A 25,708-nucleotide genomic window follows, 5' to 3' on the forward strand; every position below is an offset into this window, starting at 1 on the left:
TGCGAGCATAAATAGCTTTTATAATATGCATTTTCTGTATATAAATCACTAAATATATGTCTGCCTCACACAAGCATCAAACCTACATACAGTATATCACAATCTGGGTTATTTTAGATCCAAGCTGGTGTCTAAAAGTTTGTTTTGAGCTGAACTCATTTTAAAATATTGTCTGATTTGTAAACATGAGTGAACTATGTAGTTGTTTGTGGCTACTCATCAAACTACAGCTACTCCAGTTTTAGTAATTGACGAGCCAAAAACCTCTGGCTGCTGGCCCAGAGGAAGCCCCAACGAGGCCCAAGCATGCCTCAGATGTAACAGTGGAAACACAACTGGCCCTGGCATGTATTGAGATGCCCACTTCAGGTCCAGCCACAAAAACATGACTAATGAAAGCAGAAGTCTTTCAATCAGAGTTACAATATCTCAATTAAACATTACCAGGTCAAAACATACAGTTGAAGTCAGAATTATTAGCCCCCCTTTGATTTTTTTTCTCTTTTAAATATTTTGCAGATGATATGTAACAGAGCAAGGACATTTTCACAGTATTTCCGATAATATTTTTTCTTCAGGAGAAAGACTTATTTGCTTTATTTCGGCTAGAATAAAAGGAGTTTTTAATTTTTAAAAGCATTTTAAAAGTCATTTAAAAAAACATTTTAAAGTCAGAATTATAAGCCCCCTTAAACTATATATATTTTTATGTTATATATTATTTGTCTACAGAACAAACTATCGTTATACAATGACTTGCCTAATTACCCTAACCGCCCTAGTTAACCCAATTAACCTAGTTAAGCCTTTAAATAAGCCTTTAAGTACCATAATTCTGACTTTAACTGTATATAAAAAAATAATGGATGAATGGATGAATGAATCATTCACATTAAGATCAATAGCTTGCATAAACATGCTAACTTTAAGGAATGCAACCTGACTTGTGTAGGAATTTTCTTTGGTAAGTGACATTTTTTCGAAACAATTCTGGTAAAGACAAACAGATGTAATCTCTTAGAATGAGTTACGGAATGGTTGAAAAAAATAAAAGAGGTGTTAGACTGTGGGTTGGAGAGTTAAAGGAAAGGATCACTAGATCCTCCTTATTGGCACGAAATACCTGAATTTATAACCTTCTCTTGTATTTACAAACTCAATACAGACAAACCCTGAAACTACCTAAAGGTGATTCCTATATATTTAATAATCACATGAACCTTATGTTCAATCAATGCTATTTTGAAAATGTTAATCTAATACATGCATGTGTCAGTTAGACAACCTGTTTTTTAGCATCTTGCGTCATGAGCATTGTTTTATAAGAGAGCATGTTACAATTCTATCTTAGCCGTTTTTGAACAGAAGAACCTGTGTGAACTAATGCTAGGTCTATAAAGTGATGATGGACCTTCCTCAAGACATGGTCCAGAAATCTTACACTGGGCTTTACCAAACAGCACTCAGCCATCAGCAAGGTTCAGCTAATGGCTTTTTTACTGCACTTTTTATGGATAGCCATCAGCTACTGGAATGCAGCTGTCTGGAGATCTGTCTGATTCTGGGTCATTCTGCAGTATCTGTCTCAGATCAGTCTCAACTCAGAAATGAGCCGCCGAATAGAACAGTGGCCACATTCTGTTCAGGGTCGACGACGCCATTTCATTGATTTACACTTGGAGGTGTAAAAATAAGATTCGGGCGTCCAAAGACAAGGACTGAAATCTTGAAATTGGTTAATCAGACACAAATTAAATGAGCTGTTTGGTCAGTCATGTGCTGCGCGGAACAGCTAAAGCAGTGTATGGCTTCGGGCAATGCAGACTTGTGGGCTATTTACCTTCACGCACACTAAGGTCAGACCGGAGCAGGCTGGGAGTCAGTACAAGCACAGTCAGCCAGATAAGGCCGGGTGGCTGCGTCCGCCCACGAGGCATTATCACTCCTTTTATTTGTTCAGCTCAAGATAATGCGTCTTGGAGGGTGCTTGCTTTCTGCAGTTTGCGCTGTTTACAATGCCAGATCAAAGCCAGCTCGTGGCCAGGCAGCAAACCTGGCATGAGCCGGTGACAGATTAACCACCTTTCTCATCTCAGCGGAGCTGCGGGCCACCTCGGCCCTGTGCTCACAGAGGAGGGAAAATGAGAATGTTTTACACGCTCTCTGCCATGCCTGAAGGGCCCGGGTAAGGTAATCACACCTTCGGTATAAGAAGCAGGAAAGAGAAGAACTTAAACTTCACCCACAGGCCAGTACCCAGCCATTTTTGACCCGGCTTAGAGTGTATTTCAAGGGTAAAGGGACAAAGTGAATTGTGAAAACATTACTCAAATGGGCGCAATTAAAAAGTTCAATAGGAGTTAAAAAATACAAGGCTTTGTAATAGACATAAAACTGTATGGCGCTCACAGGCGTATAATAAGTACAGTAATACGTTTTTTATTTTTATTCCGCTGTGGTGTTAATATTTGTCAAGTAATGAAGGATTTAAATTGGGGGGAAATATGTCTGGCATGCTTTTAGACATTGAATGTCAGTGCAACTGTGAGAGATGTGTGTATGTGTGTGTGTCTGAACTAGTGCAGAGATCAGGTTTGCGTGCGTATCCAAACATGACACTGGCTGAGTAAGTAAGGGTCTAGGTCCTTTCGGAATAAATATTAGTTCTTCTTGTGCAAATAAAACCTCACAATTTGCCAACTGAAGGAGATATTGTGGTGGAACAGCTGCAAGGCTAAATGGATGAAACAGAATTTAGGAGAGAGGAAAACTAAATCACTGCAGTTATTTCCCAAACTGTTTTGTGCAATAACCCAATAGATCACAAAAGTGAATTAAACTTTAAAGCACCCAGATAGATTACCAAAGCTTGGCAGACGCTAATAATCAGATCATGTCCTTAGATGTTCCCTTCAACTATTCAACCTGAGTAACGTTACATAAAAAGCATACAAATTAAAGGGATTGGACTGTTTTCTACTGTTTCAAAAAAGCGGAGAAAAAATATGTTGAGACCACTGTCTGAAATTAACGACTAATTAACTTCAAATAAAATGTATTAATTGAAAAACAAATCAAGTAATAAAAAAGTAAAGATTATTATTTGAATCGTGGCAGAGTGGGTTGCACGACAGCCTCAAAGCAAGAAGGTTGCTGGTTCGAGCCTCTTCTGGATCAGTTGGCATTTCTGTGTGGAGTTTGCATGTTCTCTCTGTGTTTGTGTGGGTTTCCTCTGGGGGCTCCAGTTTCCAAAGACATGCGCTATAGGTGACTTGGGTAAGGTAAATTGTCTGTAGTGCATGTGTGTGAATGAATGTGTATGGATGTTTCCCAGTGATGGGTTGCAGCTGGAAGGCCATCCGCTGCGTAAAAACATATGCTGGATAAGTTGGCGGAAAATGAATGAATGAATATGAATGAATGAATGAATATATAATATAATATTTACAAGTGTGTGTATCTGTGTAAATATATGAAAATATGCAAAAAAAATTACGATATACAATAAAAATAAAATAAAATAAATAATAAGAGATAACGGTGTAATTGTGCTTTTACTATGCTAAAATCAAACATCTGGTTAACTGGATAAGCAAAATTCAACGCCCGATTCTGTTTCAAATAACAACATTAGTTTGTAATTTATAGAGCTGGGCAGAAAAGGGAAAATCATGGAGGCTGTATTCAGCACTGCCAACAGCCTGTTTCCAGGGATTTAAGAGAAAGTGGTGTAAAGTCGCAAGTGCAACCATGTTGTCCCAGTGGGAATGTCCTCTAGTCCATGACCTCATAGTCTAAGATACTGTAGGTGTTACAAGACCCAAGCTTGACCTCAAGGTGCAAGAGTAAAAGCTCCGGTCAGGAGCACAATCTAAGCTCTCACCAGTTGTCTGGGGTATTTTTAGCAACTTTTCTCTTTTTTGCAGCCTTGGTGATTGAAAACACATTGGCAACACTAATAGTTTCAGGTCTTTGGATTCCAAAGTGTTGAAATCTGAATGTGGGAGTCACAGGGGAGGAAGTTTTAGAATAAGCAAAGACTAACTGCTGAGAGCACAAATGTTTTGTGTGGATCCATGATCCATTTTTTTTTTTCACTGAGGGCAAACCGTATGTACCTACAAAAAAAGGAGAAACTATGGAAAAGCCCTGATGCACATTTAATAAAAACAAAGTAAAGAAAGTCAAGAACAGACTAAACTTTTCCTTTTGCAGGAAACTTCTGTCATCATTTACTTTCCCTTAACCCATGAGTCTTTCATTCATCTTTAGAACACAAACAAACAAATGTTTGATCAAATTGAGATTCCCAAGCCTCCATTTAAATTCCATCAACATTCTAATAGGTTTATAAAAACATAAAAAATCTCCTAAATGTGGCAGATGTGGTGGGGCAGAAGGGACTCTGGCACATTTATTTTGGTTTTGTCCTGTTCCTTTTGAGTTTTGGTACAACATTTTCGAATGTTCCAGTGCTCATAGAACCAATATCCAATCTGATTACAAGTTGGCTATTTTTGGATATCGTAATATAATGGACACCTTTTCATTAACCCAACAACAAACCCTGATGGTTGGCATGATCAGAATCAGAAAGAGCTTTATTGCCAGGTATGTTCACACAAACGAGGAATTTGTTTTCGTGACAGAGCTTCTACAGTGCAACAGGATTACAGAGACAGGACACAAAACAGATAATAAATATATTTTAAAAAATACAAGTAAGTAATGAATGCAAATTTACAAATTGACAAGTGTATGGACAGGTATATTACTATATACAATGTTATATGTGCAGCTGTTATGTGCAAATTAGCATGTAAAGTGTGTTGTTTAATAAGTCTATATGTGTATAAAAGTGTGTATAAAATGTGTATAAAAGTCCATTACAGCTAAAGAGATGATCTTACTTAATTGGAAACTTCCAAAGGTTCCCTGTTATCATAGATTGCTGAACGAGTTGCTTTATGTCATTCAAATGGAACAACTATGTCTTGAAACTTCATAGAAAAAAAACTGAAACCACAGGGAGACCTATCTTAAGACTCTTAGTAATTCACCATTTTAAGTTTGTAAATTCATCTTTATTTTTATCCTATATATTCATGACATTGGCTTTGTAAAAATGTGAGTACTGTCATCTTTTTTTCTGTACTATTTTTTCTTCGTTTCATTTGTATTGAACAGTTTTGTTAAATATCTTATAAATGTTAAATAACACAAAATATTACAAAAAGCATCAAAATTAATTCAATGACATGAGGTTTAGTAATGACAGAAAATGTTAAGTTTGGGATAAAATAGCAGTTTTAAAATGCATTATTTCTGAAGAACAAGAGGAGTTTAAGCTACAGTTACACTCTCGTTTTAGATCTATAGTGCAGTAGCAGGGGGTCATATATCTTGTGTTTAAGATCAATCAAATGAGTTCATATCCACACTTATTATACATCCCTACACACTATAAAAGATCCAGAGACAACAGTGCCTGTGTTCTGGAGCTCAACTGTACAAAGCCTCATGTCTCTTGACAGTATTTAGATAACACGCAGGGATTCACCGACGATGAAAAGCATGTTCAAATTGCACATTTCCAGAGCCATACAAGCACAAGCAACCGTAAACAGTTGTGGGTGGCCCACAAAGACTTTAAATGATTATGCTAATGATTAAAAGACTTAGGAAAGGCAATATTTCATCTCAATAACTCCCCCGAAAATAGCGTGAGTGTATGGTCATATGTGTGTGTGAGCAAGGGATGAAACGGGGAGCTTTGAAGTTTGACTTAATATCCCACACTGTCCATTTGGAGGATACAAGCTTCCGAGTACGCACTCATATTACCGTGAATAAAAGGACAGTGCTGAAAGTAACATATATTCTTACCTTAGCCTCAGTCTCTCCTCTGTGCAGTGTGTATAGATGATGAACCGCACTCTGGGATGATGCCCACGGGTGAGTCAAGATTTGGAAAACGTGGAAATCATGGCCAAGGGTGTCAGCGGTCACCAGTAACATACCTGTACATCAGAAAAGAGTGACATTTAAAGAGTTATGTAGTTAATTAATACATTTTTCAGAGAATAATTTCACTATTACACTGACTGCTTTCAGATTTTGAACTAGGATAATTGCAAAAACGTTTGCGAAAGGAAGTGAAAGGAAAATGTATGCAAATATTCAGGAATTGAAAATGTTACCATTTATTTAGTTTTTATAATCTTATCACCTTTCAACACGGACCATCAAAACATTATTTTAACATTCAGTAATGAAGTTTTCCCTGCACGCTCGCGGTTTTTTATTTTTTGGTGCATTAATCTAGTCAATAATATTATTCAGAAGGTCATAATTCGCACTCATTAAATAATTACTGTGTATAGCCTTATTTTACATTCTTAGGTGATGCGAAACAGACGTTTCGGCACAATGCCTTCCTCAGTGTGTGACACAACCCTTTCACTCCACCCTTTTATCCCACAGTTAAAATTACGTCATTAGTTAGACGGCAACTCGAAACATTTTCTAATTTTTCTCGAAAACATCACATTTTCATTTCAATATACTGTAATTAACCACACAAGAAATATTTTCCTTCACCATTAAAAGCATTATCTCCATTGCTCAGGAAAAATAACATATCAATTATTATCATTTACTTATTCATGTCTACTGTACGTCAATGAAAGGAAATTGCAACAGTCCAAAACATTAAAAATACATTTTCATCTAATCATTTGTATCATTACATACTCAAAATCCATGATTCACAATATTATAGCTAGGCCCACACGCAGAATTACGCAGATTTCCGCAGATTTTTAGCCCATCGTTAATTCAGTATATTTACTTGAGTAAATGTGTGCAAATCTATATTTATTCAGTTTTTAAATTAATTAAAGTAATATTATTGACTAATATGAAAATGTTCATCTGATTTATTTACAATGCAATTTTTACAGTAATATTTTAGTGGAGATATTTTATGAGAGACTTGCTTTGCTTACCAAATAAAAGGAAATCTAACTGGATTTGCATTTTAAACATTAAATAAAAGTTAAAAAGACATACTTTTTTATTTCACATATTAAGGTTTTAGTTATGTTACTCCCAAAATAATTCCGTAGAAATCCGCATATTTTTACCAAATTTCTCAGCAAAAACATCTGCAGATTCCGTCTGGCCCTATTTACAGCGAAACAACAAACACAAACATTAAAAAAAAAAAAAAAAAGGTCCAATTTCTCATTTATTCCTCTTGGTGGAAGTGATTATCAAACTCTAACATTATTTCAACCAAAACATTATACCTGCTGTAAGTGCATCATTTCTAAAGTTAAACTTAAAAGCGGGTCAAAAAACGATGGCACCGAGACTGCCTTCAAGCATTGAGAATTTCATTAGATACGTTTACATGGATGTAAAGGGCAACTGTGTTCCACTGCAATTAGTGTTCTAGAATTAACTGCAGGTCAAGATCATCCCTCGGCTTTTAGGGCCAGACAATATGTGGATCTGTTTTAAACACAACCGCAGGAGAACCCAAGTGGAACCTCCGATGACAGGGCCTCTCATTTTCCCACTTTTATTTGAAGTCAGTGAAACTACAGAAAGTATAAGCTTTTACTGTAAACAACACACTTACTAAACCACACCAGAATATAAAAACCTGAAGCTAAACTTCATGGCAACGCAACCCTGCATACAACTTATTCCTAAAAACAGTGTGACAGCTCTACAGGCTATTTTCCACACACATGAAAGCCTGGTCACTACCGCTTTGGAAAGTTTCTCCAACACTACGATTAAGATGGATTTAGCCGCTGGCTCTCCATCTCGCTGCTGTAATTTAAGATGACAATAATTAGTGATTTTCCAATGCTGAATCTCTAATGCCGAGTTCACAGAGGGGTTTAATTTGTGGCGAGCATTTATTGGGTGGTCTGACAAATCTAAAAAGGAAGACACTGGTGAAAGATCAGACGAGCTCCCGCACAGATGTGACAATGGAACAGTGGTCGTCCTAAATGAGCTCATCTGCCCTATTTCTGTCAATGTTATTTTCGTTTTCACACTTAGGATCTGCTTTAGGTGTGGCTTTGCCATCTCATTGAGTGGTAAGGCAGGAAGCAAAGGAGGGGTGTGTGCTGCGGCAGTGAAGGAAGGGTCACGCTGAGATTGCGCCTACGAAAAAGAAAAACAGAGTCGGCCAGTGAATTAGACAGCGGTTAGCTATTTATGCTGTATCAGAAGACTAAACCAAGTTACGGCCTGGCCATAAACTAACCCACGCCCCAAATGAGGTGCCAAGCCACAAGAAGCATTTGCGTCAACTGGGAATACATGGAAAAGAGTGCCTTCTAATTATAGAGGCTACAAACGGAAGCGCAGAGTGATTAGGAGTTTAGGCGCTGCGGTATGTTTATCTGGGAGCTTCCTCTCTCTCACCCCGCCGCCCTGCCGCTCTCGCGCTCACCCTGGCTTTGACAGATGAGGCTTGGCCAGCTTGTTGGGACACAAGTTTGCTGATGGTACACTCTGTTCTCCAAAAGCCAGTGGAGAATGGAAACCGAGCGCTGGGGCTTTTGTGGCCTTGTTGAAATACAGGGCCTCGCGGAGAGGCGTCAGTTGGTTAGCCTGTGGGAAGCTAAATTAAAAAGAGAGCTTCTCCGTGCTGGTAAACTGCCATAAAATTTTAGGAACCTGAGATGTTAAAGCAATTTTTGACACATCCTATTTATAACACCTCGTTCTCGAGGGAGAAAAGTAATTTATGACTTTTAACTGGAAATTACATGTCTAAACTTTTTTTATGCATAGCTGAGGTACATTTTTTAAGTATATACTGTATGACACAATAATCAACTACTTGAAGGAATAAATGGATAGTTCTCTCAAAAAGAATAAATTACAACAAAGTTCTCTCTTTCATGTCACTCCAAATTTAAGTGACTATTTCTTTATGCACCAAATAGAACACCATGGTTCTTAACACTGGTTAAATGTGATATCAAAGTCCTATAAAATGAAGAAAATGATTTATGTAAAAAATGACATGAGGGCAACTAAACGATGACAGATTTTTTGTTGTTGTTGTTGTTGTTAACCTATCCTTTAGGTTAGGAGGCAGTTATGGTCTAACTGTAGGGGAGTTGAACTTGTAATCCAAAGGTTTCAGGTTCGATTCCTGGTCCCGGTAGGGAACAAACCACACTTTCACTATACCCCGTTGAGCCACCTAGACTAGCCCTTATGGATAAGGCACCTAACACCTACACATGCTCCACAGGTACTGGATGCTGCCCACTGCTCTGGGTGTGTACGTGTATGTTGTGTTTGCTCTCACTTCTCACTCATGTGTGTGTGCACTTGCATGGGTTAAAATAATACATTTTGAGTATAGGTACCCATACCTGACTATAAATCACCTCACTTTAAATAGTACTAATTTATTGCATTATTTCATTAAATTATTTACTTTTTCATTGAATTATTACTTTTTTCTTCTTTTCTGAAAATATTTGTTTCAGAATGTGGCACATTTATTTCCTATATCAGTTAGTTATGTCAAATATGAGTATGACAATTATTCAACTGCACGACAACTGCACAAATCAGTCCGACTTCCCTTAAATCAAGTTGTTTCTGACAATGAATGTTGGTGTGGCTGGCATGTGATGAAAAAGAAACTGATGCAAAAGGCCAACAAAAAACTATCAAAAATTGTATTGTATCAGGTATTGTCAGTAAGCTAAAAAAATGCATTGCTATTACAGGGTATTTGCAGGAATCCTAAAGAAAATTTCAATCCTTTTGAAGACTTTGTAAAGACCTTCTCAGAATATTTTAAGACCTCATCATCACTTCAAGTTCAAATCAGTATCAAACCTTTAACTTAATAAACAGTTTGTTAATAAACAGCTGTCGTTAAATAAATGAATAGAGCACAACCATGCAACAGAACTCACATAAGCTCGGAAGAAAGAAAGCTTGAAAGAATAAACTATGTGGTTGTTTTTAGCGACAGGCTTCAGCCACTGTTTAAACTCGCCTTTCTCCAATCAGGAGTGTGCAAGCTTTCATTTTCCCATTTTGCCGTCTGTTTCGCTCTATGGTTTCGCTACATGTGGAGAGCGTCACATCATTTACCCACATTTGTCGCAAACTACGTGACATCACCCGGACAAAGGAGCTTGGCTGGACATGCCCTGGCTCGAACCAACCACGTGGATTGAGCATGACGTTGTTAATATTAGGAGGAACATAAATAAATATTGTGCTTTTTTGGACTCAAACACTTTACTTTGGACAACGCTTAAATAAAACTTAAGACCTTATAATAATGTGATTAAGCCTTTTTAATACCTTTTAAGGGCCTTAATTTTCTCATTATTGATTTGTCAACTTTCAAATACTTATTAAGACCCCGCGGATACCCTGATTTACTAAATCAGTTACACTAAAACAATGTTGTCCCAACAAAAGTCTTGATTCGTGCTGGTAAATGCTTTGGGATGTTTATAAAACAACCATTTTTAACTAAATTAGAACGGAGTACTTGATACTGCAAGAGTACCTAATGGCCAAAGCAACACTATCAGACTGCAGGATCATAAACTACAGATATGTAGTCTTCTTTTCACAAAACAGCATTACAAACAACTGGCCTGACATGAGTAATACAGTGTTTTTAGTCACTTTTGTGGATCTGTGTAAACTGAAGCCATTATGTTATCATCTGTACACATAACTGTTTTTACAGATACAATTTAACACTTCATACATTCTCAGAAGTATAAAAGTTTACCTTTTGAAAAGGTACCGCACCAGTGCCAGCTTTTGTAACTATTTCTGACAGTATCAGAAATATATCCTAGACTATTTTCCACATTGCACTAACATCCACCTCAAATAAACTGAAATTTGACACAGAACGAACTCAATATGCACCAAATGCTATAAACTTTCACCATAGCTTCCTTTTTAATACTTGCATTTAGCATTTTGTTGTTCTCTCCTTAACAAGTCTTTAAACCCAAAACATCTGCTGAACCTCCTCACAGCAATGTTTTATTTCAAAAGTGTCTGCGCCATTCTCCCCGACCGACTCCAATGATCTCAGCAGCCTCGACAAACGGAGGCCTCCAACTTGGCAGAGTCGAAGAACTGAAACAAAAGTATCCCTTTCAAATTAACAACACTCGCCCAAGACCTTTGAAAAAGAGGAAATCTCAAATTATAAACATGTGGATAAACCTTTAAAGGGGCGGACGCTGGGAAACGGTGCACTCTAATACCGCAGACGCGAACTTTATGCGTGAAAAAAAAAGAACAAATAAACACATCAATCACAGCATTTTGTCCCTGTGGCTGCCTACATTAGTTGGAAAAGCAGGACCATGCGTGTGTGTGTGTGTGTGTGTCCATTGGACGGCCTTCTCTTCTGTCATGCTGCATTTGTGGAGGTGTTTATGAAAGCTGTGGAACACACACACAGACACACACACATATACATATACACACACACATAGAGTTGCACATCTCACATCAAAGCCACCCACTCAAGCCTGGAGCGAGCAACACTCACTTAGTCCAGAGGCCACCCTTACTTCAACCATCAGATAACAGTACTAAGGAGAGGAGGGGACCGGCTTGGGTCAACATGCAGTCAATAACTTGTTAATCTTTTACAGACTAAGTGAGAACTTCTAAAAGCTGGGCCGTTTGATCCCAACCTGGAGGCGGCTTGTGTTTGTGTGTATGTGGAGCCGAGGACAGGGTGGCAGATTGGGGCCTGGCGTGATGACTGCGCAGTGTTTTGCGGTGAGCCGGGTAGATGTAATGCCGTCTCCAGTTTCCATTCCTTTGGGCGGCAGGGATGACTGCTGCGGATTCCAGCAGGGGCTCACGAGCACGTCTCGCAGAGCTGTGCGGCTTCGGATACTGTTTATCTAGGCACATTGGTACCAAGGATATGGTCTTTAAACATGGTACACTGCTCCTGTGGGCATGCTGGCTTGGAGAGGCACTCAACGCTCTTAGCTACGAAACCACATCCACAATTCAATTGAGAGCTTTGAGGAAGGGAGGGGGAAAAAAAACGCTGGGTGGGAGGAGGAAAAAGGTGCCCATGGTTCATTTGATCCACATTCAAGTGTAACGAAGGAGAATGTTTATGTATTTGCTTTACAGCCAAACCACCTGTAAGCGCTTGAATATTAATAGATCATAAAGGCCTTTTCTCGGCAGGAGGCAATCATTACTTTAATACAACACTTCAACGAAATTCGCCGAATAAGAGTAACCAAGGTGATCACGAGGTCACGTCCATTAAGGAAATCTGGAAGTGTAGATTATCACTAGGCCCACACACACACACACTGAACACTTTTTATTCTCATTTTCCTAGCCAACTGTGGAGGAAAATCTGTTTCTGGAATCAGGAATATATATGGGTCAAAGACGAGACATCTCATTTTGGTGTCTACATCAAGTTTGATTTATGAAAGTCATTTTAGGTACATTGAAAATGTCTAATTTAATGTTCTAAATAACTTGTGTGAAAATAAAATGTAAAAAAAAAAAGTGTGTTTCAACCTCATTTAGCAGAATGAGTGTATGTGTGTCTGTCAAAATCAAACAGAAAATTTATGGCCCATCCTTATCAACACATTTAAAATAATAAGTGATAATACAAAAAATATATAATAAATAAAAAATTTATATATATTATTCTGGCAAAGAAACATCCATCTATAAATACACACTGTAACACCATTATGGTAAACGCAGTAAGGTTTTTTACCATACAAAACAGTATTTTACTAACACCATATAAAAAGAAAAAAAGTTGATGACCCATAACTGTAGCACTTTTTCTTCTGTTTCTGGGCTAAGTAATGACAAAAAAGGAGTTTTTCTGTTGAATGGTGCAGCATGGTTCAGTTCTATGGATTACTTTTAGGGGCTTATCCACTGCATTCTGTACATAGGTGAAAGTGATGTATTGTAATGTGCATTTATTGTGTATAATGCACCCAAAGCGCTTCAAAATCATGAGGGGGAGGGTCTCTCCACACCAACACCAGTGTGCAGCGTCCTTGGATGATGTGACGGCAGCCACAGGACACAAGCACCAGTGCGGTCACCACACACCAGCTATACAGTAGGTGACACTTCAAAAGGACCATTACTGCCGCTGCACTAAAGGATTAAGAACTTGTTTTTAAGTGTAACAGTAGTTAGCGACTATGCTGCCAGGGGGCAAAAAGAGATGGGGTGCGAATGGACAATAATATACAGTAGCTTTAAACTTGTAAATGAAGATGAAATAACAAAATAAAGCATTATAGTTCCTTCATTAATCATTTAAAAATGTTAACAAGCTTTATTATCATTGTAAACTTGCTAAAAGTGCAATGAGGATTCATTTTGGAAATTGAAACTAAAGAAATAAGACAACTAAAAGTACAAACATACATACATACACAACTGAATGAATGAATGAATGAATGAATGAATAAATAAATAAATAAATAAATAAATAAATAAAGCATTGTTTTAGCCTAATATAGAGAGAAGCATAGTGTTTATAATTTTAAAGTGATAGGACTAAGACAAGTCAATAAATAAGGTTTTTTCATTTACAGTTTTCACTAACATTTTCTTTGTTGATCATATTTTTCTCATTTTATGTCTTAATTATTGTACATAAATAATAATTGAATAATTAAATAGGCCTAAATAATTATTTATTTAAAGACATTACATGCGAAACATGGAGAAATTGTGGAGTGGAGAGACAGTGATACAGCCAAATCGGTGGATGGGGATGATTGGGGGGGCATGATCGGTAAGGGCTGATGGAGGGAATTTGGCCAGGACACCAGAGTAACACCCCTACTTTTTTACGAGAAGTGCCATGGGATTTTTAATAACCACAGAGAGTCAGTATCTCAGTTTAACGCCTCATCCGAATCAGGTGAGGTTCTAAGCAAGTCATAATATCACCTAAACATGACCTATATGCACTGCTCATCACCGATTGAGAGAATTGTCACTACCACATCAGAATAAGACAGACCATGTGGTTTGTGTTGCGTGTTTATGTTGCATTTAAGATTATGTCTATAGAGGTGGCACAACTTTATCAATAATCCCACCCACTTTAAGTAGTACTAAACTGCAGAGGAAATGCAAAATAAGCCAAGCAAAACTAAACTTGAGAGAGTTGAGCCATGTCGAAGAGTCCCGTACCATGCATTGGAAAAGTGGCTGAAAGGCACATCCTTAACAGATCCTTGAAAATGGCTAAAGCTTATATTAAAATGATTTGGAGAGGTCATTCCACCAGCACACGTCTGTCAACGTGAATTTGTGCCTCATTGGGATGACACTCCAATGTGCTGTTTACTGGAAAAATGCAATTTTCTGGAGGGCACATAGTAGTAAAGTAATAGAAGTAGTAATTTTATGATGAGAACAGAGCCAGTGGTTGTTTTGTAGGCAAACATCAGTGCCTTGTATGTAACGCAAACTGAATATTTGAAATGTATTACACCAGATTATCATTCTTAAAATTTGCTCCAGGTCAAATGACAACTGTGTGTGTCCTTTGGAAAGTCTTACTTGTGAACACTGCTTTGTTATCTCACAGTCCTTAGGTAACAAATTACTCCGGCGTCTCTCTCGCTTCTTGTTGTGGATCTGTCTACAGCCACAAAATGCAGCCGACGCTTGACAGCAGTACAAATCTATTTTACGCTCAGTGGTGGAAAAGCACAGTCTCCTTGAATAGCTTAGTCAGCCTAAAACAGGCCTTTGTGTGATTTTTAAAAGCCCCAAATAAATGAGCTAAACCACAATCTCTAGATAAGAGTCTGACTGCAGAAAAGGAGGAGTATGGAAAGCGAGTAATCCTTTCTCAGGAAACAGACAGTCGCTATAATCTCTTTCCATTTCAGTGCTCTCTTTTATTTTAAAGGGTTCTGTTAGCTAATTAATCCGCTGAAACATTTACCACAGCAAATACGGTTCCGCAATTCTTTATGCTGGGCTTCAATGTTAATGCCCTTAATTTGGGGTATGACCTTAAGATTTTCTCAGGACAATGGATCATTCATTGCAGCTGAGGTGTTTGGAAAACTAACGTCGGATGTTCCTTGGGAATCTGGTGGAACTTATGAAGGCTAAAGCCAACCGGCCAAACTAACTAATACAACGGCTAAAAAGCCTTTGAGCATAAAAACATAAAGCTGTCAGCAAATGTGTGATCCACACAGGCAATCATTCCTACAAAAACATGCTAGAGGTGAAGAAGAGAAGGAACTCTGCTCAGGTTAAGAGGAATGAAAGGGGGGAGATCAGGGAGGATGTTTCCACTCAAGCTTTGAAACCAAAGAGTCTGACCAAGGTTTTACAACTACAAACTGAGCTGCAGACTTCCCAAGATACTGCTTTTACCACCTTTTGGAAACATCATTAAAAACAGCAACAAGATACAACTTTCAGCTTCCTTTCTCTTCTTTTTTTTTGGCAGTTATTATGTCTGGATTTGGAATTTTCAACACTCTAGTTTTATTTATTTATGTTTTTTCCTGTCATTTAAGTAAAAATCTCTAAATCATATGAAAAGCTCAGCAAAAAAAATAAAATAAATAAACGTTTGGTAACACTTTATTTTGATGGTCCATTTGAGTATTAGTAGTCTGTCTGCTTAATATCTGTTGATGCTGTTTCTTCAACAGACATTTAACTGACTATAAAAAACTTTGCAAGTACATGTCAACTCCAAACCTAACTACTTATAATCTTGTAAGATTTAGTTGGCATGTAGATGCAACAACTTAAATTCAACAAATGGACCACCAAAATAAAGTGTGACCAAACATTTTGTTAATTTACTCACCATCAGGCCATTCAAAAAGTGGTGGACTTCTATTTCTAGAGCAAAAAATGTAAAGATTAATTAAAAAAAACAAGTGCCATTGTTTCTGCCAAAAAAATCAGTGGCTATACTGGTATTTTTGGGAGTCAAATAAAACATGCAGGAAAACAAAATGAATTCCCATGACTCCTGATGATAGATTGGGCTGTTATGAAAGGGCATGATTAGGGAGTACAAAAATTGGGCTTTTTAAAATTCGGACAACTGCAGACATGCAATTTATAAATCACCAAGACAGCAGTTTCAGCTAAACATTTAGAGTGAGAAAAGTAATGGCAATTTTTTAAAATAATTTTCTGTCAAGTATCCCTTTAGCATGCTAGTTCTGCATCCCATCCTTGTTAAAATATGTATAAAAATATCAACTCTTAATTTTGATCAAAAATAAAATAAAATTATATATATATATATATATATATATATATATATATATATATATATATATATATATATATATATATATCAATTTAAAAAAATTTGAAATCTTAAAAAGAAATAAGAAAAATGTATTACAAATTTATTAATATATTTAAATTAATCAAAATAGTTATGAAAATATTAGAACACACAAAGTGGATTTGCCAGGGATTTTAACAGCTATTGTGCGCAACTCAAATATATCAAGTCAAGTCGATCTTTATTGTCTTTCCGCTACAAGTGTGGACATACAAAGGAACAAAATGTCGTGTCTCGCAGGTGCTACATAGATTAATCATAAATACAAACACAACACTGGACATAAGAGATATTATAAAAAACCTATGCATAACTAACATATACTATAAAATAAAATACTTAAACTATACACATAAGACAGGCTATCAGGTACTAATATATGACAGAAATATATGCACATCATCAGATTTCATAATGCCATTATGAAATGGCAAGCAAATTCCACTAATGTCCAGCTCTTTGCTTGCAATGTGCATTAAAGGGCGACATCTCAGCCTAGGTCCTTAATCCCTGCTGATTGTCCCACTGTGCTCAGACACGGCGCAAAATGGAATGTGATACACACTCACAGCCCCATTAAATACACACAAACACAGACAGATTTGTATATGAATCTTACCAAATTATAGTTTACAAACCCCACAAACAAGCTTTTTCAATGAAGCAGAGTAGTTAGGATCCATCCTTAATTGCTACTCTTCCTAAAGACATGGGTTATTACAAACTCAAAGAAAAACAGAGAACTGTATGATGTTGATGTGATTTTAAAAATGCTTGCATCTTGCATAAACAAATCAAACAGAGTGACTTTTTTTTTAAATCTTTAAACGATCAAACAATTTTTATATGAAAAATTCAGTGAGGATCAAAATTCTGGGACAAGTAGTAAAAATGCTTACAAATTTATTAACAGCATAGCAATGTGACTGATAGCTTGAGTTATCAATCATAAAAGAATACACACTTCAGGATTTTTGCATGAATGACAGCAGCAACAAAGCTCACACAGCCTCCACACACCCAAATATATTGAAAATAAATGATGATTTTTCCAAACAACATTTTATACATCTAACAAATTGTCAAATATTTCCTCGTTGGATTTGCCTTTTAAAACTATAGTGAAACTATTTACTATAATTTGTTTACATCATAAATTTCCAAAGTGGTCTTAGACTTTTGGACCTTACCGTTTAACTTATAAGTTTCATTTTGGTCATTTCTAACTTCAATACATGTGTGTAATATACAGTGCTCAGCATATTTAGGTACACCCCTCATAATCTCTCTTTTAAATTCATATTTTTAATAGGAAGCTAAGCAATATTATATTTGTGTATATACATTAGATTAGTCAGTACTGAAGCCAAATCTGGAGCTTATCTAACAAAATAACTTACGATAACAGTACAAAAACTACTACAATGAAATTTATATGTTATAGAAAAATGTTATACACAAATTTTAAAAAGAGAAAAAAAAAAATCAAGAGAAACAAAAAAATGAAAAAAATTATTAGAAAATTTGTTGGGTGTAATTTATTATTATTCTTTTTTTTATTATTTTTGAAATATTTTGCTTGAATTTAACAGTTTTATCTTTCAATTTCTAAATATGTTTGGTGACTAAAATATTATTTTAATTTTAATAAATATATCTGTTAAATAAATATGTTTTGTTTAAATGCACCAAAAACATTTCCTATGTTCACAGAGAAATGGATAAAAATATTCATTTTCAAAATGGGGTGTACTCAATTATGCTGAGCACTGTATGTATGTTTATATAAAAACATTTATTTTTTCATATATTACAATGTGTCCTGTTTAACTTTTTCTAAGCAAAGCATAATGAATATTATTATGACCAATATTATCATGATTTACTGAAGACACTCACTAAATAGTCATTCATTCATTTTCCTTTGGCTTAGTTCTAATAATTATCAGGGGTCGCCACAGCGGAATGAACCGGCAACTTATCCAGCATATGTTTTACACAGCGGATGCTCTTCTAGCTGCAATCCAGTACTGGGAAACATCCATACACACTCATTCACACACATACACTACGGCCAATTTAGTTTATTCAATTTACATATAGTGCATGTCTTTGGACTGTGGAGGAAACCGGAGCACCCAGAGGAAACCCACGCGAACACGGGGAGAATATGCAAACTCCACACAAAAACACCAATCGACCCAGCCAGGACTCGAACCAGCAACCTTCTTGCTGTGAGGTGACAGTGCTAACCACAGAGCCACCATGATGCCACTAAAATGTCATTTATTGTAAAAAGATTATAAATAAAAATGGATTAAATACATTTTGGCAGGTATTAGAGCAATTATCATTTTAAAAAGTCTATTAAAAGGATCACAGTGCCGCCACAAAATAATGAACTGTCAATTTATATCTTTATACCTTACCACTATCCTTCTAACACAGGATTTGGAAACTGTAAAATAGAAAAAAATATATTATTAAACAAAAAAAAAAAAAGTTTAGTTATTCTATTTAGTTAATCTATCTAAAAAAAATCAGTCACTTGTTACTTGGGATGCTCCGATCAGGATTTTTGAAGCCGATACCAGGTACTGTTTCATTGTCATGGTGACCAGCCAATACAGAGTACCGATTCTGATGCTTCAAGCTTTATAATGCATAAAGCACGTTTTCCCTCAAAGTATGAGACTTAAGTGGAGATCTCTCCTTACTTAAGAGAATATATTACGGATGCTGCATATAATCCCTTAATCGTGTCTCTTATAGCCATTTAGGTGTGAACATGTCATGGCCAAAAGCAGCTTTACAGAAAATAGATAAAACAAATAAAATAAAAAAATTGGTAAGAAAAATAACAAACAATGCAATTAGGAAACACTGCAAATAATGGAAGAAGAATTCAACATGTCTCAATCTAGAAAAAGTTTGTAGCGCATATCTGATGCATAAGAAGTGAATATGCACACCTATAAATCTAATACTATTTACTGAAAGGAACTAAAAGGACCTATAAACTACTGTTTATTGCATTAAGTAAATTACAAGAAGTTATATTATCAAATATTCATGTAAAAAAGATTATTTTAATGTTTCGTTCATGTAAAATAGGTTTTAGCAAACTTGCAATATTGTCAAAAACACAGTTCTTCCAGTTCTTATGTGCAAAAAGACCTACAGTTAAAACAAGCAAGGTCATTCAAAAAAAAATTTCATCTCCAGCTTACACAAACATTATAAATGTTATTATCGGCCGATCGATTGGAGTATCTTGCTACTTTATTTATTTATAAAGTTTGTATGTGTGTGTGTGTGTGTGTGTGTATGTATATATATATATATATATATATATATATATATATATATATATATATATATATATAGTGTGTTTGTGTGTGTGTGTTAGTTTGTGTGTGTGTGTGTGTGTGTGTGTGTTTGCATAGTATGATCAGTTTTTACTTAATGTATCCATTACAGTAAATCAAGCAAAGAATACCCATACATTTACAGCACTAAAGTAATTACCAAACTGTTTTGTCTTTCCATTCTCTTTTCTAAACAAGCTAAACTCATCTTCAACACTCCATCTGGGTGTTTGTGAGTGACTCATGGGAGTGGGTGCTAGAAAGGCCACATCCACAACAGACAAAACAGCCTCTTCAGATCACCCTTTCCCTTTAAGAGGCCGCAAGCAAACACTTGCCAGAATAAACCGGGGCTAAACTAAGCTGCCTCGCAACAGCAGATTCCTTGATCCTTATCAGTTCCGTGATTGAGTGGAATTACAGCCAGTCTCATGGGCCGAAAAAACCTGTCCACCCTTATGCTACACACGACCATGCATTTACAGCGATAGCCCTCTCGTCTATCGATTAAGAGCAGTAAAAACTAGAGATGAGGGAGCAGAAGAGGACAAGGAGCGAAAAACAGATACTCTGGCTAAAATGAGTCCTGCACGCCGCTGTTCGAAGCAGCATCCTTTAATTATGCGCCTATGAATAGAAGCTCCAACACCACAGCACAAGCGCCAGCTACTCCACTGGACGCCATTTTCTACCCTCGCCCTTCTGTTTTTCCTCCAACACACACACTGTTGAGTTGGATTTCTTACATAAGTGCTTTGATTTTTTTTTTCTTTCTTTCTTTCGGTGGAGGTTTGCACGTTCCAGTCAATGTCAAGTCACCACATTGTTTCTTTTCAAGTCGGCCTGAAATGAAAACCGTCCGGATGGAGCTGCGGTCAGTCCTGAGGCCAGAGTGACACTTTCCACTGTGGCTTCAATGGAGTTAATTTTGGACAAGTCGGGCTAGGCGGACGAGGCTTAACTTCTCACTTTAAAAAGATGAAGCTGCAGTTTATTTTCTTTCATGGTGTGGCGTTTCTTGCAAATCTCATAGAGCTGTTTTTGATCATGTGTTAATGATGTCAGGAACGTAAATTACAGCCTGAAGCACGGGTCTCAGGGAAGGCTCATGCTGACCTTGTTAGTCAGCATATCTGGAGGATTTTGTGTGTGTTGTGGACTACAGGGATTTTTTTCCAGCCTTCCTGGTGCCAAACAATTTCATAACTCAAAACAATTATTGTAGCCCTTTCGATTTATGCCAGAGCAAAGGAGGTGATAACAGACACATCCCATTATTTCTGCCTAAAGTTGACAGGTGAAGGTTAAACTGTTTGAAGTTTATGGCGCCCTGTGGTTATCTAAAACAAGCTGCCCCCCTAGCGCACTCTCCACATGAGGGCAGAGGACGCCCGATGATACGCCACACTGGAAAGGACTCGAGAGATTGAGGACAACAGACTTTAATAGATGACGAACAAAAAATGGCATAAACTTCATCATTTAAGATTGAAGAAACCATTAACTACGATTCTCATGCTCAGGTCTGGTTATTGACTGAAACAATAATATAAGGGGTTCAAGCACTGAAAATTGTTAAGTCATCTATGTCACGTTAAGTTTATTATTATTATTATTATTTTATTATTTTTTTTTAAATGTAAAGTTTTAAAATATTTTTTAAATGATGAATTACATAAAGACACTCGCTAAAATGTAATTCAGTGTAACAATAGTTTATATAACAAAAATATATAGGTACAGTTGAAGTCAGAATTATTAGCCCCTCTGAATTATTAGCCCCCGTTTATTTTTTTCCCCAATTTCTGTTTAATGAAGAGAAGATTTATTCATCACATTTCTAAACATACTAGTTTTAATAACTAATTTCTAATAACTGATTTATTTTATCTTAGTCATGATGACAGTAAATAATATTTTTCTAGATATTGTTTATGACACTTCTATACAGCTTAAAGTGACATTTAAAGGCTTAACTAGGTTAATTAGGTTAACTAAGCAGGTTAGGGTAGATAGGCAAATTATTGTATAACGATGGTTTGTTCTGTAGACTATCGAAAAAAAATATAGCTTAAAGGGGCTAATAATTTTGATCTTAAATGGTTTTTAAAAAAATTAAGAACTGCTTTTGTTCTAGCCAAAATAAAACAAATAAGACTTTCTCCAGAAGAAAAAATATTATCAGACATACTGTGAAAATTTCCTTGCTCTGTTAAACATCATTTGGGAATTTTATTTATACATTTTTTTAATTCAAAGGGGAGCTAATAATTCTGACTTCAACTGTATATTTAGAAATAGAATCATTTGATGTTATATTAAAAAAAGTCTAGTTATGAATCACAGGGCAGCCTTTAAAAACAAAAAAACTAAAACTAATTTTACTTTTAAATCTTTATGCTAAAGATTTACGCTAAATAACTAGATTTTATCTGTCAGCAAGTTTTTAATCATTTTAAATATAATACATATATATATTTTTAAAAAAATTAAAGATTTTAGTTTGAGCTATAGTTGGTAAAACTATGTTGATGTTTATTGATGAATGATATTATTTCACAATATTTATTTTCACAAATATTTTAAACACTAAGGTGGGCATTTAAAATGTTTTATAGAGCATGCACATGTACGTATATAAAACTACTAAACATAATTTTATGTGAACACCAAAATGAGATTTTTGTCTTTGACCCTTATCAAATTTATACTGTTACTCAGCAAAAATGCATTACACTGATCATAATGTCCTTTAACATTATAATAAAATATTTCACATTCTGGACTTTTTTTTAGTCAGAAACATGCTTTGTTTGGGGGAAAAGGCATGAAACACCCGAAATTACAAGAAACTCCGGAGGAAATGTGGATAGCGTGGTGATGAGGTAATGGATCTATGTATAACATGTGAAACGGGATCATAAAAGAAACATTCAAAAAGCAACTCATGTAAACACCTTCATCATATTATTGTCTTATTCAGATTAAGGCAAACAATTTGATTACTGATGTCCATGTAAACGTAGTCACAAGTCCCAACCCTAGAAATAAGGTGTTTCCTGATTTTGATGACAGCCTTTCCACAGGTTAGTAGTAAGCTAATGTAATGTTAATTGTATAATGCAAATCTTAAATTCATGCTAACAAACAAACAAATTAAAAAAAGAAATATATTAATGCAATTCAATTCAAATATATAAAATGTGAATTGATGTATACTTTAAACTTTAATTATATTGTTCAATTAAAATGATAAAAATATATTTTTAAAGATTTTTCTGGAGTCATCCACCGTAATTTTGTGGCTCAAAAGTATCCGTTCAGGCACCGGTACCATTTTAAAAGTATCGATTTATCACTGGTATCGAAATAACCCCAAACGATACCCAACCCGAGTTTTCTTTGACCCTTATCAAATATAAAATGCATTACACTGATCAAAATGTCCTTTAACATTATTATAAAATATTTCACATACTGAACGTTTTCAGGCAGAAAGTGCTTTGTTTGGAAAAACAGATAGACCATAATTCTCTAAGGCATTTCATGAAGCTCACAAACATATTTACAAACATATTTTTGCTTTAAGATTCTCTCACCATCCTTACTGTTGAGCACATAATTCACGTAATTTTCCATGGACTCTCTGTAGCATGTCATCGATGCAACAGGTATTGGTCAAATTTGTTTTTAATAAGACCTTCAATTCTATGTTGATCTAAGGAAAACACACATTTGCCCTACTATTTGTAGAAGTGATGTCCCTGAGCAGGCCTTGATAGTTGACTGTATGTTTGCTTTGCTCTGTGATCGTAGCATTTTCTCTAACAGACACAAAGATAAAAGGGCTTCTGGCCTGCGAGACACACAGACACTGACTTCACCTCCACCTCCTGCTCCACGCATGCCAAAGGGGAAAAGGTGGATCACTATTCGGAGGTCTAAAGGTTAACCAATAGCACCACCTAGAGACAAACATGCTTTCTCCAAAGCCAGGTCAAACTAATTAAAAGATCTAATCTAATTCACTGCATTTTATTTTCTAGTCTTACCTGAAATCTAAAGTTATATAATGTATTAACTAACACTAAAAACATAAGGTAAGAACATGGACCTTCCAATCTGTGAAGAATTAAGTAAGAGTATTTAAATGTGTTTTTAGATTTAAAAGAAAACTACAAAGACTCAACAGCACATATTATTTTACCCCGAAAAGAGAAAAATAGAATTATGGCTTTAAGGGGATAGTTCGCCTAAAAATTTTTATTCTGTAATTTACTCACCCTTTATTTATTTTAAGTGAGTTACTTTCTTTTATTGAACGCAAAAGGAGATATTTTGAAAAATGTTGGAAACCTGTAAACATTGACTTTCTCATGACATGTGTTTCTTCAAAATGTATATGTTTTAGTATTCTACAGAAGAAAGAAACTCAAAGGTTTGGAATCACTAGGGTAGGTACGGGTTCATTTTTGGGTCAACTAACAGCATAACCTTATTATTATAACCTTAATAAAATCTTATTTAATCATAAAAAAAAAATCTAAAACGTCCTTTTTAAGTTCCAAAGAAAAAATCAGGTGAAATGAATAAAACAGGAGTAGAATTGTATGTAAACATAATTAAAATATATATATTTTTAAATGAGAACCCTTACAGATATATTTCATTTTTGAGTGTTATTTAAAAATGTTTGATTAATTAAATAATCATGAGTTAAAAGGTTACATTTATTAGTTCTAAACTTCTCTTTACACAAGTACTTTTTTAATTTTACCACACACAAGCTCAACCATGTCCTGGCATTTATTTAATCCTGCAGTGTTATTTAAAAATAATTAATCATATAGATGAAGTCAGAATTATTAGCCCCCTTTGATTTTTTTTTTTTTTCTTTTTAAAATATTTCTTAAATGATAGAGCAAGACGATTTTCACAGTATGTCTGATAATATTTTTTCTTCTGGAGAAAGTCTTGTTTGTTTTATTTTGGATAGAATAAAAGCAATTTTTAATAAAAAAAAAAATTCTCAATTTTATTAGCCACTTTAAGCAATTTTTTCCCGATAGTCTACAGACCAAACCATCATTATATAATAACTTGTCTAATTACCCTATCCTGCCTAGTTAACCTAATTAACCTAGTTAAGCCTTTAAACATCACTTTAAGCTGTATAGAAGTGTCTTGAAAAATATCTAGTCAAATATTATTTTCTGTCATTTTGGCAAAGATAAAACAAATCAGTTATTAGAAATCAGTTATTAGAAATGAGTTATTAAGTCGGCCAGTGGTTTAGTGGTCAGTGCGTCGACACACTCCAGTGCTCTTGGCGACCCGAGTTCGATTTCGCTTCGCGGTCCTATGCCGATCCTTCCCCTCTCTCTGCTCCCCATGCTTTCATGTCAATACTCTCTACTGTCCTCTCAAATAAAGGTAAAAACCCCAAAAAAAATAATTATAAAAAAATTAAAAAATTTAAAAGAAAGAAAGAAATGAGTTAGTAAAACTATTATGTTTAAAAATGTGTTGAAAAAAATCTCTCCATTAAACAGAAATTGTGGAAAAATAAACAGGGGGGTGAATAATTCAGGGGGGCTAATAATTCTGACTTCAACTGTATGTTAATAAATTACATTTATTAGTTCTAAACTTCCCTTTACACAAATACTTTTTTAAATTTTACCACACGCAAGCTCAACCATGTCTCGCAGGCATGACTTCAGTGGCATGACTTGGCATCAGTTCAATATCGTGCGGTTGAGGCAGAACATCCATCAAGAATGTTTTGATCTGCAAAGATATGCAACATTTCCTCATAATCTTTTAGTAACACAATACACAAAACATCCGAACCCAGAGGTGTATACTTACGTACACAATGACTCATCCTCAGTGGAATCTCTCCCAGCGTTCGTTAGTGAGGACAAAAAATGTGAAG

The 25,708-nt window shown here is 35.6% G+C and overlaps 1 protein-coding gene across 4 annotated transcripts in view; it reads right to left on the bottom strand.

The window, feature by feature from the left end:
- Nucleotides 1-25,708, bottom strand: part of bcas3 (BCAS3 microtubule associated cell migration factor) — a 386,382-nt gene that overhangs the window by 299,318 nt on the left and 61,356 nt on the right. For all 4 annotated transcript variants that reach the window (XM_056473462.1, XM_056473465.1, XM_056473461.1 and 1 more), the window contains exon 14: nt 5,887-6,020. In XM_056473462.1, coding sequence (XP_056329437.1) covers nt 5,887-6,020 — 134 coding nt within the window. The remainder of the gene's footprint in view (nt 1-5,886; nt 6,021-25,708) is intronic.

Source organism: Danio aesculapii, chromosome 15, assembly GCF_903798145.1.
Source record: "Danio aesculapii chromosome 15, fDanAes4.1, whole genome shotgun sequence".
Lineage (NCBI taxonomy): Eukaryota > Metazoa > Chordata > Actinopteri > Cypriniformes > Danionidae > Danio > Danio aesculapii.